The sequence below is a fragment of the Elephantulus edwardii genome, unplaced genomic scaffold (genome assembly GCF_000299155.1).
Source record: "Elephantulus edwardii isolate Elephantulus edwardi_28Jun2011 unplaced genomic scaffold, EleEdw1.0 scaffold00133, whole genome shotgun sequence".
NCBI lineage: Eukaryota > Metazoa > Chordata > Mammalia > Macroscelidea > Macroscelididae > Elephantulus > Elephantulus edwardii.
The window spans coordinates 4,772,869-4,792,122 of NW_006399883.1; the positions used below are offsets into that span (position 1 = coordinate 4,772,869).

A 19,254-nucleotide genomic window follows, 5' to 3' on the forward strand; every position below is an offset into this window, starting at 1 on the left:
CTGTAAGGCAATTTGGCGTTTTCTCAGAAAGCTGAACATAGAAATTTCATATGATGCAGCTATTCCACTGCTTGGAGTATATCCAGAGAGAATGAGAACAGGCACAAATGGAGACTTGTACACCAATGTTCATAGCAGCATTACTCACCATCACAAGAGCATGGAAACAGCCCAGATGTCCAACCACAATAGAATGGATTGAGGAACGATGGTACATTCTTTTAGTCTTTTTGTCCTTCACGACCTCAGGCCTTCTTAGAAGTCCTAGTCATTGATTCCCTTCAGTGTGGATCCACCTACTATTTCCTTGTGATTAGATATAGGTCACTTGTGATGAGTAGAAGGGATGCATTTTGGGCAGGAAACCCTCCAGGGTGGTGGTGTTCCTAGTGTGTCATAGTAGGTGTCTGCCTGTATCTTCAATGTAAAGTCACCCATTTTTCCTTTGCAATTGATAACCCTCTTAAGGAAAGTGCTTAGACTCTACCTTGGGGTTTGTTGTTTGGGGTTTTTTTTAATTGTGATTTTCATGGAAGTTTACAAAGAAATTAGTTTTCTTTTTTTATTTATTTTAATAAACATTTACAGAGGTTTTGGATTTCCATTCATTCATTGCCGCACTTTTCTCCCTGCCCACCCCTCCCCACCAGTTCACTCCCCTCTCTGAAAAGAAAAAGAAAAAAAGTTCCTTCATTGGTATACAATTCCCCCATTCCTTTCCCCCCACCCTGAGTACACTTCTCTATGCAACCTTAATTCTGGATTCCTGTGCTAACCATAATACTCAATCATATATCACCTCTAATCTGTTCTTTCCCTCATCTGTTTCACTACAATATACATAATTTATCCAGTTTTTTCTGTCATACCCCAACCTTGATGTCAGATCCATTCTACAACAGTGGCACCATGTGGTATTTGTCCCTTTGTGACTGAGATATTTCACTCAGCATAATCGTTTTCATTTCATTTTTTCATTCATACATATTTTCTTCCCTTTCTCTCCTCCACTCCCAGTTCATTTTCTGATGCTTGTCCTGTTCAGATTGTTAAACATATAATGTTTGTGTATATGTTTATATAAATATATGTAATTGTCACATATAATGTCTAATTGTCCATTCGTTTCAGATAACCCTTCCTTTTACCTATTACTGTATTTATCTATCCATTCTTTTCCTGCTCTCTCCCCTACCCCATATCCATTCTATTGTTATAACAGTGGTCTTACACAGTAGTTGTTGTTGTTATGTGCTACTGAGTCGCCTGCGACTCATAGTGACCATATGTACAACAGCCCTAAACCCTGCTCTATCCTGTGCCAATCACACTGTCTCAGATACGCCCACCCTGATTACCCCAGTCACTGAATCAATCCACCTCATAGAGGGTTTTCCTCTCCTGCACTGTCCCTCCACCCTCCCAAGCATGGCGTCCCTCTCCAAGGACCAGTCCCTCCTTTGCCCAAAGTATGTCAGATGAAGCTTCAGAATCCTTGCCTCCAAGGAGCAGCCTGGTTTAACCCTCACTAGGATGAACCTGTTCATTTTCTTAGCAGTCCATGGTATGTTCAATACTCCAGCACCACAGCTCAAAGGCATCAATTCTCCTTCTATCCTATTTGTCATTTTATTATTGAAATATTTCACTCAGCATAATATTTTCCAGACTCATCTATATTGTGTAGTGTTTTATTAATTAATTCTTTTCAATGCTGTATAATATTCCCTTGTGTGAACATACCATAATTTCTCTATCCATTTGGACTGTTCCATCTCTTTGCTATTGTGAATAATGTTGCAATAAACACGGATGTGTGTGGACTACCCGGCATAGTGATAGCCACGCCACAGCTGAGATCAGAGGCTAGGTAGGACTGAGCACATTCTGCAGAGAATTCCTCATATATTTGTGTTACAGTTCTGATTTCTTTGATAATCCCAGTGTGCAATAGCTGGGTCAAATGATATTTGCCTCCCATAATGGTTATACCATTTTACATTCCCAGCAGCAGTATATGAGAGTTCTGATCTCTCCACACTCTGACTAGCATTTGTTTGCTGTCCTGTTAAACTTTACTATTGTTGCAGGAAATTATATCTCTCTGTTATTTTATTTGTATCTCTACTAGGGATTTTGAACATTTTTTTAAATGTGTTTGCTGACTTTATTCTTTTGTGAAGCGTCTGTTCATATCTATTTTATCGTCTCCTGGGTTGTGAAGTTTTGGTTATGGTTGAAAGTGTATTCATGCCACAGATTAGGGCTTCTAGATTTCTTCCTATTTTATTTCTGACAATCTTTGTATTTTTTGGTTTTACCCCTAAAGTCTCTGAACCACCTTGAGGTGTGTTTATGTATGGTGTGAGGTATGCATCTTGCTTCAGTTTTCCACAGATGAATGTCCAAATTTGCCAGCATCACATGTTAAAAATGTGTAGCACATTATTATTTCCCTACTTAATTGATTTTGTGTCCTTGCCAAAGATCAGTTGACCATAGTTAGATGGGTTGATTTCTGGGCTCTCAATTATATTCTATTGATTTATATTTGTAATCTACTTTGTTTCAATTTTAAAACAGACTTTCTTTGCAGAACCAAAATACCACATGTGTTTCTAATAGACAGTCTGATGGTCTATTGACCTCTCATCATTTTCTCTCCTGGCAGTCTTAAACCTCTTTTGTTGTGTTAGGTGCCTCAAGCTGACAACTCAGAAGTGAGCCCTAAGAACAACAAATTTGAATCATCCTCTATCCTGAGCCATCCTCACAGTCTCACCCATTGTAATCCCTGTGTCATTCTACCTCGTTGAGAGTTGAGAGTCTTCCTCCCTTTTACTGACCCCTACCTTTCCCAGCATGTCTTTTCTGAGTATTGATTGCCTCCTAACAATATGCCCAAATTATGGGAGATGAAGTTTCACCATCCTTGCCTTTAAGGAGCAGCCTGCTTGTATTTCCTCCAAGGCAGATTTGTTCTTTTGATAATTCATAGAATTCAATACTCTTTCCTAACACCACAATTCAAAGGTATTGATTCTTCCTTGATCTTCCTTATACATTGTCCAACTTTCAGATGCATAGGAAGAGATTGAAAATACTGTGGCTCAGAATAAGTGCACCTTAGTCTTTAAACTTAAAGTGTTCTTTAGCACTTTGGAGAGGCCCTTGACAATAGATTTTTCCAATGCAACATGTCTTTTGATTTCTTACCTGCTGGTTATCAAAGATGTTAGCTGTGGATCCAAGCAAAGTAACATTGTTGACAACTTCAGTCTTTTCTCCATCTATCATAATGTTGCCCAGTGGTGAGGATTTCTCCTTAGGAGACTTCTTCTCTTCATAACTAAACTAAAGGGTCACTTGAGGGTTTACTTAGCCCTGGTTAACTCTGGTTGGACTTGGCCTTCATTTGACAGAAGAAGACTCCCACCTATTCATTTGATGGAGGATAAGTTTAGAATTAAAGAGGAAGGGGACTTCTATAAGGTCACGCAGTAACATTGGCCAAGCAAGAGGCCATTATTATTCTTCCAAATTCAAGGTTTGCACTCCACCCTCCCTCCCCTGCACCCTTCCCCTCAAGTGTGTCTGGCTGCCTGGGCTTATTTACCTGTGCTCAGATAAGCAAAGATCTTGCCTAGGGCGTGGATGAAGCTAAAAGAGCCTGGCCTCAAGCTAGCCTTTTCACCCTTATCTCCCAGGAGCCAGAGAAGGGCCAGGAGGTAGGAAACAGCACAGAGGGGCCTGCAGCCCAAGTAGGTGCTCCAGGGCTTTGCCTGTGCAATAGCCTTGAGAAAGGTCTCCAGAATTTGCCTTAGCCGGGGAAGATAGAGGGAGAGGCCAAGCTATGTGGGCCTGATGAGTCCAGAGAGACTTTTCTGGAACCGTATGCCTAGGACTGAGGCAAGCTGCAGTCAGCTCAACCTTGTGATGTCTACAAGGAGTGGCCAGGAAGGAGACGGAGGCATGTGCACTCCTTCCAATCAGACACACGTGCATGGCTAGGGAGAAGACCACCCTGGGGGGAGCTCAAGTGACGCCTGAGTTCTTTACAAAACAGAGCAGAAGTGTAGACTTGGTTGAATGGCGGGACAGTGAGAGGAGTTGGCCTGTCCCTAAGGAGATGCTTGCCTGGCACAGCCTTGCATGACTTACATATGCTTACCAGATACCTTGTGCTCAATAGACAACTCTAGAACTGCATATTTAACTGAACAAATATCTATTTTTAAAAATGGAAGTGGGAAGTGCTTCAAGTTCATCTGTAGAAAGGGAGGCCAGCACAGTAGAGTAGGCCTTGGTTCCCTGGAGTAGCATTCAGCTAGGTCCCACCATGGCCAGCCTGGGAGCTTTTAGGCTGGGCTGGATATCAGAGAGGCTCACGGTGGCCTGGCAGTTGTTTAAGATGACAGGAAAAGCTGCCATAAAAAAGGGCATAAGCAGGTGCCTAGGAGCCCCTACAGGCTACCTGGGGATCCATGCCAGGCACTGACACGCACAGATAGACTTGGTCCAGAACCTGATTGCTCATACATGGAGAAAACAGGGAGCAGCAGGAGCAGAGAATGAACCAGAAAAAATCTCAAGAAAGGACAAGGTTACATGCGGTTGGAGACCAGGGAGGGACCAATGGTTCTGAAGATGAAAGCAAGATTGAATAAGGAGTCGACCTGTAGGCCGAAGGGGTAAACAGCATTCAGTGATCCAGGAAGGGCCAAGGCATGACCAGACTGACATTGGACAAGATGAACACTTTCAGGGTCTGTGTGCATCACACATGTGCGTTGGAGTGTGTACACATGTGTGCATGTGTATTTGGTTGTGTGTTCATGGGCAGGCATGAGCACAAGTGTCCGCAATGCGTGAGCATGTTGTGCAGGTGTGCACGCATGCGCACACATGATTTTATGCTGTGTGTGTGCCTTTATGTGCCCGTGTGTCAATGTCTACATGTGCCTGTGGCTTGTGTGTGCGTGTGCACATGGGTACCTGTATATATGCATGTGTGTCTGTGGGTCGAGTGGGAGGATGTTGGTGGTTGCCAATGCAGGTCTCTGTTATAGCCTTTTCTGGTGCAGATGGCAATTGCTGAATGCTAAATGCAGATAGAGGCTAGCAAGGACAGGAGCAGGGAGAGGATCTTGGGCCTCAGTGGAGGCCACAGCACTGGGGACGGGCGATGGCTTGGGCATCAGCTCTTCACCAAGCAGGTGGTGAGTGGCGGGTGTGGGAGGGAGAGAGAGCTCATTTCTAAGTTTGTGGCTGATGGTTGGTGAGTCAATCTGCACTGAGCTCTGGGAAAAGGCAGACCGAGGAGGAGCTGGGGATGCCTGAGAGAGGAGAAGGACTGTCAAAAGATGTCTGCAAGTCCAGCAGGGGTGCTTGCTGCCAGGTAGAAAGGGACAGATGGAAAGTTCAGAATGAGACCTTCTTCATGCTGTGCCTTTTTCTGTGAATGGTGTATGAGGTGTGTGAAGCTGTATCTGAGTGTGCAGAGAAGCAGGCACAGGCTTCCAGAGGCTGAGGGCCGGCTGCTCTCCTCAACTCTGCACTGGAAAAGGGAACCCTTGTGAACCTGCCACCTGAACTCAATTTCCAGGGTCAACCCTCCCGAAAGGCCCAGCAGCCACGTTCAGGGCACCAGCGCTGCTCAGCACGTTCTGCAGTCTCTACTCTCCTTCTTGTGCTGTCAAGACAGCCTCTCTCCTGTGTCTTATCTCCCCCCAAATCTCCTCTCCAGTTCAGTCCACAAGGTGAAGAAGAGGTCCAAGAGAATGGTGAGGATCCAATAGAGCATTACCCTTTCCCTCAAGTGGTATAGCTGTCCCCTGGCCTATGGGAGCTGGACTCTCCTCCACCCCAGAACCACCTTGAGGGCAGCCTGTGAAAACCTCAGAGTCCGGTGATGGCGGATGGCCTGACCAAGGTTCGGGAGCCATGCAGCCCAAACCAAGCCTCAGGTTTAAATCTGCTGGACTCCAAAGCCCAGGGCACCTTCGGCAGGGTTGTTCAATGCTTATTAATCAGAAAGTAAACTCCATGAGACCAGTAATCTCCACGATTATTAATCTGCACTTTGTCCCTGCTATTTCCCCAGCACTTAGCTTAGTGCTTGGCCAAATGGTATACAATAAGCATACATTGGATGGGTGAGTGGAGGAATGAGTGCATTATGTCCACTCCAGTAGAGCCATGAGTAGCCCTTTCCTGGGCCTCCCACCCAGAAGCCCCTCTGCCCACTGCTCAAGTCTCCTTCCAGAAGTGGTTGCACACAGCCAACAGTGTGTTCAGCCTGCCCAGTGAGGCCAAACCTCTGCAAAGATGGTTTCCCCTGCATGTCCAAGACCTCTCTCTGGTTCTGTCAGTCCATCCCCATTATCTCTAGAAAAACATCCCTCCTCCCTGCCTGCTGCTTGTTCTGATGTTCTGAGACTTGACTTTGGCCTGCTCCCCTGAGCTCCTGGGTGGTTTGTTCAGGATAGACTTCCGTCCATGTCCTCAACACTCCCAGACCCTTTCTAAGCTAATCCTTGTCAAGGCCTAAGCTCTGACCATTCCCCTTTCACTACTGCCCTTCTGAAAAAGTGTTATCTTGTTCCTGTCTCTTCCTCACTCTTCCTGTACAAGAAGGAAACTGGAAATAAGGGTCCTTGCAGCTCCCATGCCTGCCCCTTGGGCTCTTATGGCAGAGAGTGTTGCACCATTATGGCCTGTGGAACCAAACATGCTGACTGCATAGTGGTGCCTTCACTGGGGGGGCGTGGGTATGCTGGAAAGCACCGGTCCTGGGCAGCATTAGGAAAAGGTGGGCCTGTAGCTGGGGAGAGTAGGGAAGGGCACACAGGCATAGTGAAAGTGCAGGGTGCGCAGCCCGCAGGACCAGAAGCTGTTTTCTCTAAGTGAGAGAATCAGAGTTACTAGAAATTTCCCACTGGGACATTTGGACACCAGAAGGAGGTGACTTGGCAGGATAGGGACAGGCAGATGCAATGATCGCTGGAAGAGTCTCTTCACAATGCACTGTGCTGCGTTCACATACCGCTCATTCACATGCTCATACATGGGCATATTCACTTTCTAAGAAGCTGTCCAATTGTTGTCAGATGTGGCTGACCTTTCTAAAATTCCCACCTGCAGTGTACGAGAGTTCCAGTACCTCCACACTTTCCCCGCCACTTTGTACAGGCATCCTTCATTTTGACCATTCTCTTGGTGTGTTTCAGAACTCCAACACCACAATTCAAAAGCATCTGTTCTCCTTCTGTCATCCTTAGTCATTGACCAACTTTCAGGTGTGTAATGGTGTCTCACCTTGGTTTTGTTTTACAGTCCTCCATGGTGGGTGATGTGCAGAGTCGATCTAGGTCATCACGTACTTTCTTTGGAGACTCTCTTGTTTTCTGAGAAGTCATCTTTTATGGACTGACAGCCCTTCAGAAAAGCAGCCCTCACTTTCCTGGGACTCCATTACTTCCTTGCTAGTCTACTTTCAGCCTGTGGGTGCCTAGGAGACCACTTGGATATGCCAAATGTTCAGTGTCTGGCTCAAGAAATAATTGACTCCTCAGAGGAGTCAATCTGAACCCTGCTCAGAGGTTTCAACTCCCCCTGCTACCTGCCCCGCTTGGTTCTAGAATCCCACATATCCCATAATGGAGTTTGCTAACCCCGCTGCCTCTGCCTCTCTTTGCAGCCACCCGGGAGTCAGCCTTTGTCCATGCCATCGCCTCGGCCGGCGTGGCCTTCGCAGTAACCCGCTCCTGTGCAGAGGGCTCTGCTGCCATCTGTGGATGCAGCGGCCGCCATCAGGGCTCCCCCGGTGAGGGCTGGAAGTGGGGTGGCTGCAGTGAGGACATCGAGTTTGGTGGGATGGTGTCTCGAGAGTTCGCAGATGCCAGGGAGAACCGACCTGATGCCCGCTCAGCCATGAACCGCCACAACAATGAGGCTGGACGCCAGGTATGTCCTTGGGAAATAAACATATCCAGAGCAGGGCACGTGGAGGGGTGGAGGTTGGAGGTGAAGCTTAGTGGGGCACAGAGTCTCCAAGTGAATCCACGTCTAATGTATTCCCACAGGAGAACAGAGTCACAAGACAGGAAAAATCTAATAAAAGGCCTGCCCTCCAGGCACTTCTGCCAGTTACAGGCTGGGAGATACAAAGTTCTAAGGAAGGGGTGGGGGAAAACACCAGGACAGGCTCCAGGCAGACTCCATTAGTGAGGTGTCTGTCTATCTATCTATCTATCTATCTATCTATCTATCTATCTATCTATCTATCTATGCAATAGGTATTTATTTAGGGAGGAAGGGGAGGCTAGGAGAGTTTTCCAGGCATCCCAGTGGTGAAAAACGGCAAGAGTTTTCATCTGGATAGAATATGGAGTAGGAAGGAAGAAAAGAATTGTGAGATGGAGATGCTGACAGGGATCTCATTGTGAAGAGCGTTGTGAGCCTTGGGAAAGCAGATTTGATCATAAGGTCAGTTGGGAACTAGTGGAGGTTTAGTTGCTGATGAGAAGGGAGAGGCTGAAAGGCGTGCACTAGCTTTAGCAACCGAAGATTATAATAGAGTCTTGGGGTGAGAAACAAGATGGCAGAGACAGAGCGTCTTCAACTTCACATAGTGACTGGGCTACAAAGATAGTCTGCAGGAGGGTGTAGATAAACCCCTGTCACTGAAGGTACTGATGAACACAGGAGGAATTTGTAAACAGCCTTTCTTTCTTTTTATTGTATTATTTTTACGTGTACCGTCAAATCAAATCTGACTGGTACAGGAGGAGATTGTCCCTCCTTCTCCAGCAGAGCATCTGGTGGATTTGAACCACGTACCTCTGGGATTGCAGTGCAGCGTCTTGCCACTAGGCCACCAGAGCTCCCTTGTAAACATCCTTTCTTAAAGGTAGAGAATGCCCACACATCCACAGTCACTTCACTGATGGCAGTGGAACTCCTACAGTACAGTGGGGTAAAAGAACTTTTACCAACCACGTGCCATATAAAACATCATTGGTAAATCCAAATAGTGAAGGTAAAACAGTAAAACTATTGTTTTATTTCTTTAAAAAATTTAAAAATTGAAGCTGCACTGCAGTCCCAGAGATGCACGGTTCAAATCCTCCAGAGCATTTGGAGAAGGAGGGACAATCTTCTCCTGTATCAGTCAGATCTGATTTGACGGCACACACACACACACACACACACACACATTTAAAAATTAATGTTTTTTTAAAAAATAATGTATTTTTTGAGTGAAGGTTTTAAAATCATATTGTTTAAAGCAATAAAACTTTTAGAAGAAAAATATAAACACTTTTGTGATCATGAAGTAGATAAAAACCTCCTAACAGCGCAAAGAAAACATTACCAGCATAAGGAAAAAGGTTATGATATGGGCTTTATTAAAAGTATGATCTTCTCATGCTGGGAAAAGCAGAGAGTTAGCAAAAGATAACAAGACCCTCAATGAGATAGATTGACCTAGTGACAGTAACAGGGGCTCAAACAGGTTGAAGGTTGTGATGATGGACAAGGATAGGGCAAGGTTTTGACCACTGTGGTTCACAGGGCCACTATGAGTTATAGTCAACTCAATGGCACCTAAAACAACATCCATAAAAAGATAACTCTCTGAGACTGAAATGGCAATCTACAGAAGAGGATATGTTCACAATATATATGTTGTTGTTGTTGTTGTTGTTGTTATGTGCCATCGAGTCACTTGTGACTGATAGCAACCCTGTGTACAACAGCCCTACACTCTGCTCTGTCCTGTGCCAATCACACCGTCTCCGACACACTCATCCTGATTACCCCAGTCAGTCAATCAATCCACCTCATAGAGGGCCTTCTCCTGCGCTGTTCCTCCACCCTACCAAGCATGATGTCCCTCTCCAAGGACCGGTCCCTCCTTACAACATGTCCAAAGTATGTTAGATGGAGCCTCAGAATCCTTGCCTCCAAGGAGCCACCCGGTTTAACCCTTTCCTGGATGAATCTGTTTGTTTTCGTAGCAGTCCATGGTACCCTCAATACTCTTCTCCAGCACCACAGCTCAAAGGCATCAATTCTCTGTCTATCCTCCAACTCTCTGATGCATAACAAGTAATAGCAAAGACCATGGCCTGTATCAAATGCACCTTAGTCTCCAGAGAGACACCATTACTCTTCAGTACTCTGAGGAGGTACCTAACAGCAGACATTCCCATGGCAATAAATGTTTTAATTTCCTGGCTACTGGTGCTGAGAGTGTTGATTGTGGAGCCAAGCAAACTAAAGCTGTGAACAATCTCAATCTCTTATCCATCCTGGTGCTGCCAATTGGTCCAGTGGTGAGAATCTTTGTCTTCTTGACATTGAGCTTCAATCCATATTGGAGGCTGCAGTCCTTGACCCTCTGCAGCAAGCGCTTCAGGTCCTCCTCAGTTTCAGCAAGCAAGGTTGTATCATCTGCATCACGCAGACTGTTGATAGATTTTCCACCAATCTTGATCCCACATTTCTCCTCATAGAGCCCAGCCTCCTGGATAATCTGTTCTGCATACAGGTTGAAAAGATATGGAGATAGGACACATCCCTGGTGTATGCCCTTCCCAATTTTGAACCATGCAGTGTTTCCCTGCTCTGTTCTGACGACTGCCTCCTGGTCCAAGTATAGGTTTCTCATTAGCACGATCAAGTGTTCTGGGATTCCCATTCTTCTCAGTCAGCCACAGTTTGTTATGATCCACACAGTCAAACCCCTTCGCATAGTGAGTGAAACACAGATATACATTCCTCTGGTATTCCCTGCTTTCAGCTAAGAGCCATTGTTCTGGTGGCCTAATGGCAAGTAGCTGCGCTGCAATCCTGAAGGCATGTGTTCAAGGCCACTAGCTGCTCCATGAGAGAAGGATGAACAATCTCCCCCTGAGCCTTTAACTGCCTCTGAAAACCCTCTAGAGGGTTAGTTCTGACTCAACAGTACACAACACAACTATATATATATTAAAACCCATAATAGTTATAATATTAAAGGAACTATACAAATGATTAAAAGAAAATTCAATCAAGAAATGTGTTAAAGAATTGAAAGCCACTTTAAAACTCAAAATATAGAAATGAACTACATGTACAATGATGCAAAAATAACTAACATCTTTAGAAATTAAAGAAATATAAAACAAACCCACAATGTGATGTCAGTAAATGTACTTCAGAATTGCTAAAATAAAAAAGACAGATAATGCCAATTGTTGGCAAGAATTTGGAGGAACTAGAAATCATAGCATTACTCTATGAGGGTAAACCAATGCAACCAACTTTGGAAAAGTATTTGGCAGTATAGCTGATTTTATGAATTCCTTATAATTGAGTAGTTCTGCACTGTAATCCCAAAGGCACACAGTTCAAATCCACTGGCTGCTCTGTGGGAGAAGGATGGGCAGTCTCCTCCTGTGCAATTAACGGCCTCTGAAAACCCACTGGAGGGTCAGTTATGGGTCAGTTCCTTTCTAGTCAATGGTATATTAATAACTATCATATTAACTACTAACATATGCACAACAGTATATACATATATATTCACCAAATATACACATATATTCACCAAATGACATGCACTAAAATGCCAAGGTTACTACTAATAATACACATAAGCCAGAAAACCAAAATTCTCATCACTCATAAACTATATTATACTCTTCAGCAATGAGACTAAATCATCTACAACAATGCCCAACAGTCTAAATAAATCTAATAAACAGTTGACTGAAAGAAGCCAGACACAAAAGAGAACATATATGTTCCAATTAATATAAAGAATAAAGGAAGCAAAACTTACATAATAACCCATACACTGGAAAAAGGGAAAGACAGTGACTGGAAGAAAGCATTATGGGAGTTTCTGAGGAGCTGGTTTCTGAGGGCTGATAATTTTGTGAAATTTTGTCATGCTTTTAATTAATGAAATATATTTTTGTATGTATATATTTTAATAAAAGTGTCAAGGAACTGACTATGCAGTGGAAAAATTAACAGCCTAAGACATCAGAGTATAAAAGACCCTGTGCTTGAGACCTGGAGCAGGTTTGGTCCAGGGGCACATTTGCTGAACTAGAAAAGATGGTAGAAGCTGAACCACACTGAGCAGCCTTACAGAACTAAAGAGCCCACAAAGCACATGCTGTCTAGGAAATCACTCCTCAGTTTAGGGTGGAACCCTGAGAAGTAAAGGAGAACCAGAGGTAGACCAGCCCTTGTGCACATATGCAGGCTAGAAAACTCTCAGTACTTGAGTGAATTAAGAGAATCCAAGATGGCTAGTATCCCTAGGACCCTGACAAAACCAGACAAAATTCTCTAAGGAGAAAGAGAACCTTATTCCTAACTCCAAAATATTTCTACAAATATATTTTTCAAACACAATTACCAGAAAGTAATTAAAGATTACCTATCATACAAGCTGATGACCCAGTGAGTGATAATCAGCACAAACAACAGAAATAAAATCCAGATACTAGATTTATTAGAGATAGATTAATAGAAAAGTATGTATACTATGTTCACAAAACCAAAATCTAATTTGAACCTATCCACAGGGAACTATTATCCACAGTAGAACCTATAAAAAAAACATAATAGATAGAGGAAAAATATGACAGAAATTCTAGAAATGTAAACTGAGTGGAGAGACTTCCAGTTAAAGATGGCAAACTGAACACAAGCCTTTTTTTCATAGCTTCCTAATACCACTAAAATGTCAATAATGACATTTTAAACAAACAAATAAGGTTGAGAGAAAATAAAAATCAGAAGAGGAGTCAATGACAACAAAATTTCTAAGTTAAAAAAGGGCTACCAACTGAGTGTCTTAGCAGATCCAAGAACACTGAATCTTAAGGCAGTAGAAGGGAAATCTGAGACCCAAACCAGAAATTGCTAGTATCAGGTACCTTGTGAAGTAGACTTAAATATAGGGCTGAAAACAGGAAAATTGCTTGAAAGTCTATTATAAAACACACTTTAAAACTGACCAGTTCCACCACTTGCAGCCCCTCAATTAACCTGACAGAAGTCTAGAGGCTTGCTCTCTGGCAAAAGTAAAGTGGAGTTTCTGAACTTTGGGACACCAAGCAGAGCTGAGAGTAAGACTGTCAAATTAAAAATAGTCTCCCTCCATATAAAACTATCCGGAGCTCAGATAGCACAGTATCTAGGAAGTTGAGTTGTTATCCCTAAGGAAGTTATCCCTGTTATTCCCTGGAGGTTGGAATCCACCAGCTGCACGACGGCAGAAAGATGGGCAGTATTTCCCTGGGCTGTTAACAGCCCCAGGAAACCCACTAGAAGATCAGCTGAGTTGATTTAACAAGATTGAGTTTGACATACAAAGCTCAGCTCTGCAACCCACTCTGCCTGTCTTCTGAATGCCAGCAGCAATTCTTGATCATCCTCCAGACAGCCAAAAAGAAGATTCTCTATCTGGGGAAGCTGATCAACCGAAGGAAAAAAAACAACAACCCAAAAACCTTAAAGAAACTGACTTGGGGGTTCCCCAACAGAATAACAGCTAGATCATCACTCAATAGTAAGAGCCAGCGTTGCAGGAAAGTTTTTGTGAGTTGGGAAGGACAGGCAGGGCCTGAGGCAGGCAGACAGGAGGTGGCAGATTAGGGGTACAGGCACAGTGGAGATGGCACCCGTGCAGAGGGAGGGGTGTCGACGCAGTGAGGGTGGTCTACTGACACTCTCCGTTCGTCTAGGCCATCGCCAGCCACATGCACCTCAAGTGCAAGTGCCACGGGCTGTCGGGCAGCTGCGAGGTGAAGACCTGCTGGTGGTCGCAACCGGACTTCCGCGCCATTGGTGACTTCCTCAAGGACAAGTACGACAGCGCCTCGGAGATGGTGGTGGAGAAGCACCGGGAGTCCCGAGGCTGGGTGGAAACCCTGCGGCCACGCTACAACTATTTCAAGGTGCCCACAGAGCGCGACCTGGTCTACTACGAGACCTCACCCAACTTCTGCGAGCCCAACCCCGAGACGGGCTCCTTCGGCACCCGCGACCGCACGTGCAACGTGAGCTCCCACGGCATCGACGGCTGCGACCTGCTGTGCTGCGGCCGTGGCCACAACACGCGCACCGAGAGGCGCAAGGAGAAGTGCCACTGCGTCTTTCACTGGTGCTGCTACGTCAGCTGCCAGGAGTGCGCACGGGTCTACGACGTGCACACTTGCAAATAGGGCCTGCGAGGCAGCCTGCTGCACCGGCCGCTCCTCCCCCTGCCGGCGGGCCAGGCGGGGCGGGGCTCCGGGAAAGGGCTGGATCTGAAAGGGAGGGCGTGGGACTCCAGGAGGGGCGGGGCTCCGGGGAGGGCAGAGTCCCCCAGGGGAAGGGCGGATCCCTGTGGGTGGTGCCAAGTGCCGGGGAAGGGTGGAGCTCAAGTCGGGGGTGGGGCCTAGATGGGCAGGATTTTGCCAAGGATGAATCCTCCTCACTGGGCCTGGAATTTGCCATTTCCTTCTGGAAGACAGAACTGCTTCTGGAAAGGCCCGATCCTTCCTTTCCTGTGCCCCCTGCCCCAGGAGTGGCCGACTGGCCCCTAGGGAAAGTGAAGGGACTTTGGGGAGGGAAGCTGAGGAAGGGATCTGACCCCTGGACTCAGATTCTTGCTTTATACACCCAAGTCCCTTACCCAGGTTTAGTGAAGAGTGGATAACTAGTCATTCTTACGATGTCCCTCAACCATAGTTGTCAAATCGCAGTTCTCAGCCTCTTTGGCTGTACCCTCATCTGTAACCACTGGGAGTCCCATGTTGGGCTCTCTTGTCTTCGACTCTCCCTGTGAAGCCCTGTCCCCATTCACCCTCTTCCTCTCTTATCCATCCCCTCCCTCTGCCTCTCCCACAGGGTCCTTGTCCAGAAAAGGTAGAAAGGACGATCTGAATCCTCAATGCCAAACAGAGCTGCAGACCCAAGCCATTGGCCAGGCCTCTCCCCACTCCATCATTCTACCTTTGAGGTCACATTTGGGTTGGATTGTGTGTCTGGAAGGTCTCATGGGTTCCTCAGTCCAACAATGCTGCAATGAAGCAGTCCTGAAATGGAGCGAACGCCCTCACACTAACTGGCATTCCATGGCTGCCTTCTACTGAAGTTTACCACACCTTCCTACCCCCTCGTATTGGTCCTGGGGACCCTCCCACAAGCCACCCACCTTTCACCCCTCTGACTCAGTCCCTCTCTGGTCAGCTAGGTAATGAGAGAGGTCTCTCCACTGGCTACTGGGCAGGTGCAGCCCCCAGGTCCCAGACTTGCGAAGACTCCCTCCTCAGCCTATGCCACTGTGAACGTCCCACCCTCCAGGTCCTGGAGGGCCCACTTCGAGGCAGGGAAGGGATAGCAAGGTGGACACCTAAGGGCCCAGAAGACTGAACGTCTGACCAAGACAGTCCCCTCGGATTCTGCATTTTTTGTTTTAATTTTATTTCCAATGCTGCTATATCCACTATACACTGGAGCTAGACAGATTTTGGGTTTTTGTTTTTCTCCCTTTTCTTTCTATGAAAGAAATTATTTTAGTCATAGCTTGTGAGTTTTAAACAATGCAGAAAGTAAAAACAAAAAAAAGAAGAAACAGTCCAATAAGCCTCTGATGAGTTTATTTGGTTTTTGTGGTGGTGGTAGGGCAGGGGAGTTGGGAAGGGTTATCATGCTTGAGTTATTGAAGCTGGAAGGTGAATGAAAAGGTACTGCTCCTCAGCTCAGGGAGCTACTGTCTGGGAGTAACAGCATAGACGATGACTATGAGGAGACCAGGGGCTCAGGGGGAGGGACTAGATAGAGACAGCTAACCCAAGAAAAGGAATCTTAGCCCATTGGCCTGAGGCCTAGGGTGGAGTAGGGTGCCTCCAATGAGGTCCTGGGGAGGAGGGAGCTCTGTGACCTTCTGTGTGTATATGCATTTGTGTGCTTGGACAACACAACCACGGACCCGCAGCATGGAGCCTCCTCCCCATTCACTACACAACTAGCTGCTCGGTGCCACCATGGTGATGCAGGTTGTGAGGCCCACTATGGGCATCCAGTAGCACAGCTGACCAGGAGATGAGCCAGTGACTCAAGAAATGATCCCTGAACTGGAGGCTCCATTTAGGAATCTGGAAATCAAGGAATGCTTCCTGCTGGGCCTGGTAGATAGATAGGAAATTGTGTGCTCATGAACTTAAATCCGTCTTATAGGCCCTGAGTGGTACCCCATTTGGTCCACTTTAGGACAGGGGAGACCCTGGAGGCCCACTGAGCAGATTGAAGCCAAGGGGTAAAGGGTTTGGGAGTGGTGGAATGGCAACTTGACAATCTCTAAAAATAGGGTCAGCTGGGTTCTGGTACCACACTTAGATCTGCAGGTGGGCTGACCTTGGACCTCTTCTGTGGACAAAGCTATCCAGGGGCTGTGGGCAAAAGTGGGCCTGCCTTCAGGGAGTTCCCCACCTATAGTCTCTGACAACCCAGGGATCATTATTAGAACTAGATAGCAAGCAAAACACAAAGGACAAGAAAGCCATTCTGTTGACAAAGTGTCTCAGGAGGAACCCTCTGCACCTTTCACCTATGTCCACCTTCATTCAGGATAGAGTGGTCTCAGGAACCAGGCTACAGGGAGTCAAGGGCTTCTCACAGATACACACACACATTCACCCCACAGTGTAGGCAGAGACTCACTGAATGTTGGGCTCTCTTCCACCTGAGGAGAGGGGGTGGGAACTGCAGAACCAAGCCTTAGTGGAGGATAATGTGACCATGAGTGAACCATGTCCAGGCAATGCTGAGAAAGGACACAGACCTTCCCTAACGAGGACAATCAACTCTCCATGCATGAGTGCGGGATCTCGCAATTCCCAGGGGGTCAGGAAGGTTTGTAAAGACATCTGAGTGCATGCATATCTCCTGTAAGAACAGGAGCAGCTTTGGAATGGCCCTTCAGAAAAACCAAAACTCACTTCTGCTGAGTCAATTCCAATTCATTGACCCTCTACTGGGTTTCTAAGGCTAATATCTTTACAGGAGGATACTGTCCATTTTCTGAAAAGCAGCTGGTAGATTCAAACCAATAACCTTTCAATTAGCAACATGAAACCAGGGCCCCTTCTGGAGTGAATCTAGTGTCCAAAAAAAGCACCTTAGGACAAAGCCCCCACCTCACCCACACTCCCAGCCTCCTGTCCACTAGTACACTAGCTGGCTCCTTATGACTCGGTGGGCTGGAAGAGGATGAAGATACTGATCTTCCTGACCCCAGGCAAGGCTCATCTCATTGGCTCAGGGCCTCTGACACAGCCCAGCCAGCACCCAAGTGCTTTCCATTCAGCTCACTGGGCTTCAAGCTTGGAGGACACCACTGACTGCATCTCTTCCCTGGACCAGTAGGGAAAGCAGAAGTGGTCATGTGCCACTTTCATGAACCCCATAGCTTGGGCTTGAAGAGAGGGGCTTGTAGTCCCTGACTTCATCATACACATGGCACCTCCTAGGAAGAACTCCAGCCAGCTTGCCGTCACAACAGGAAGGAGCCCAAGGATGTGGGAGAGTCGAGGAAAAGACACCAGAGTCCCTGAGTTGCCCCCCCCCCACTAGGAATCCCTAGGATCCTGCTCTAGTGATACACATCCAGCATGTCATACCTCAAAATCTCACAGGCATCCCTGAAACTCCCTGCATCCTCTCCTCCTGCTCACCTCAGCCTCTCAGCCTGTCTCCTCTGCCACTGGTTCTGTCTGCCCCATGTTTCTCATCCATATCTCGACGGATTCCACACTGGCTTTTACCTACCCTGGTAACGGCTATGCAGCAAATGGAGTGCGCAGGGACTCCCTAGCAAAGATCTTCCGCTCTGGAGAAACTTGCAATGCTTTGAAGGTTGTGGCGCTTGCTGTCAGAGAGTCAGGGAGAGGTCTTCTAGTTAGAGAAGAGCCTGAGGTGGACTAGGGACTGCCTGGCAGTATAGGCTCAAGATGCGAGAGAAAGCCAGGAGACATAAGGCCAAGTCTAGTGCCTTCAGAGGCTTCAGAGCATTGGGGGCTGACAGTCAACTCCAGCTTACTGTCCCACCAGCCACAAAGCACAGATTCCAGGCACCCATGAGAAGCAGAGGCCTCAGAAGGAAATTATCGTGGGTGGCGGGAGTCAGCCAAGGGGTGGTCCATGCTAGTGAATGGAAGTGACAGGGGAGCAGGGACTTGGACTCAAGAATATTGTGCATCATGCTTCAGAACTGGGCAAGAGTGGTATGGGATAGGGACTCCTCCTCAAAACCTGCCATCCTGGGACCCATGCTTGTCACTTCTTGTGTTTAATGGCTCTGAGGCTCAGGACCCAGGCTGCTCTGAGCCCATTTCAGACCAGGTCACCACTGCTGCTGGGCCAGTAGACAGATGCTGGGCCAGTTCTGGCCCCACCCTGCAGGCCTGCTTCTCCACTGTTCCCAACACTCAGGAATTCCCAGGTAGAGCCCCCAGGGGTCAGTCAGCTGGCCTGACAGGCTGTAGCGACATGGACGCACTATAAAGAAGGAGGCAGTGATTAAGTTCTGGGACATCTGGAGAGGACAGAGCTGAGGCGCCCATTCTTTCTCCACACCAAATGAGTCACTTGAGGGTCAGGCCAGGTCGATTCGGGGCCCCAGGTCTCAGGGTCCTGGCAGATGGGGCCTGCTCAGTCAGTCAAGAACCCTGTACATTACAGCTGAGATGTCTGGGCTGGAGGTCCTGTAGCCTTGGAAAGTGGGTACAACCTGGAGAGAGTGGCCTGCTGCTTCAGGAGTGCCCGGCGCCTGTCATCAGGGCCTACTTCAGCCTGTCCGATGGGCATAGACATAGATCTCTGAGTCAGGGCCCTGGCAGGAGCCGCCTTAATTGGCACCTGCTGGTCCCCAGGTGCCGGCTCCTCAGATGAAAGGGGCCAAGTGGGGGCGGGCACAGCCAAGGAGAAGCCGGGGCAGAGGGCAGAGAGGAAAGCAGGGTGGTTGCCCCCTGATCGGGGTTGGGGGGTGGGGTGGGCAGAGTTCAGACACTCAACTTGAGAACACTTGTTCTGCCCAAGGCAGAAGATGCAGTTGGCCTTTCCTAGCCCACAGGTCTCCAAAATCTCCAAGCACAGGTCAGTGAGTGGAGCTGTATAGGTGCTACTCCACTGTGGGCCCAGAGATGAAGAGGTACCAGCCGGAGCACACACAGCATGTCAGGGATCAGGGATCCATCTTGGGTT

The 19,254-nt window shown here is 47.1% G+C and overlaps 1 protein-coding gene across 1 annotated transcript in view; it reads left to right on the forward strand.

Moving 5' to 3' along the window:
• WNT3A (wingless-type MMTV integration site family, member 3A) overlaps positions 1-14,232 on the forward strand; it is a 68,841-nt gene extending 54,609 nt beyond the window's left edge. Inside the window, exons 3-4 of the mRNA XM_006893913.1 lie at positions 7,700-7,965; positions 13,752-14,232. Of these exons, the coding sequence (XP_006893975.1) occupies positions 7,700-7,965; positions 13,752-14,231 (746 nt within the window). The 3' untranslated portion in view covers position 14,232. The remainder of the gene's footprint in view (positions 1-7,699; positions 7,966-13,751) is intronic.
• Positions 14,233-19,254: the final 5,022 nt, after the last annotated feature.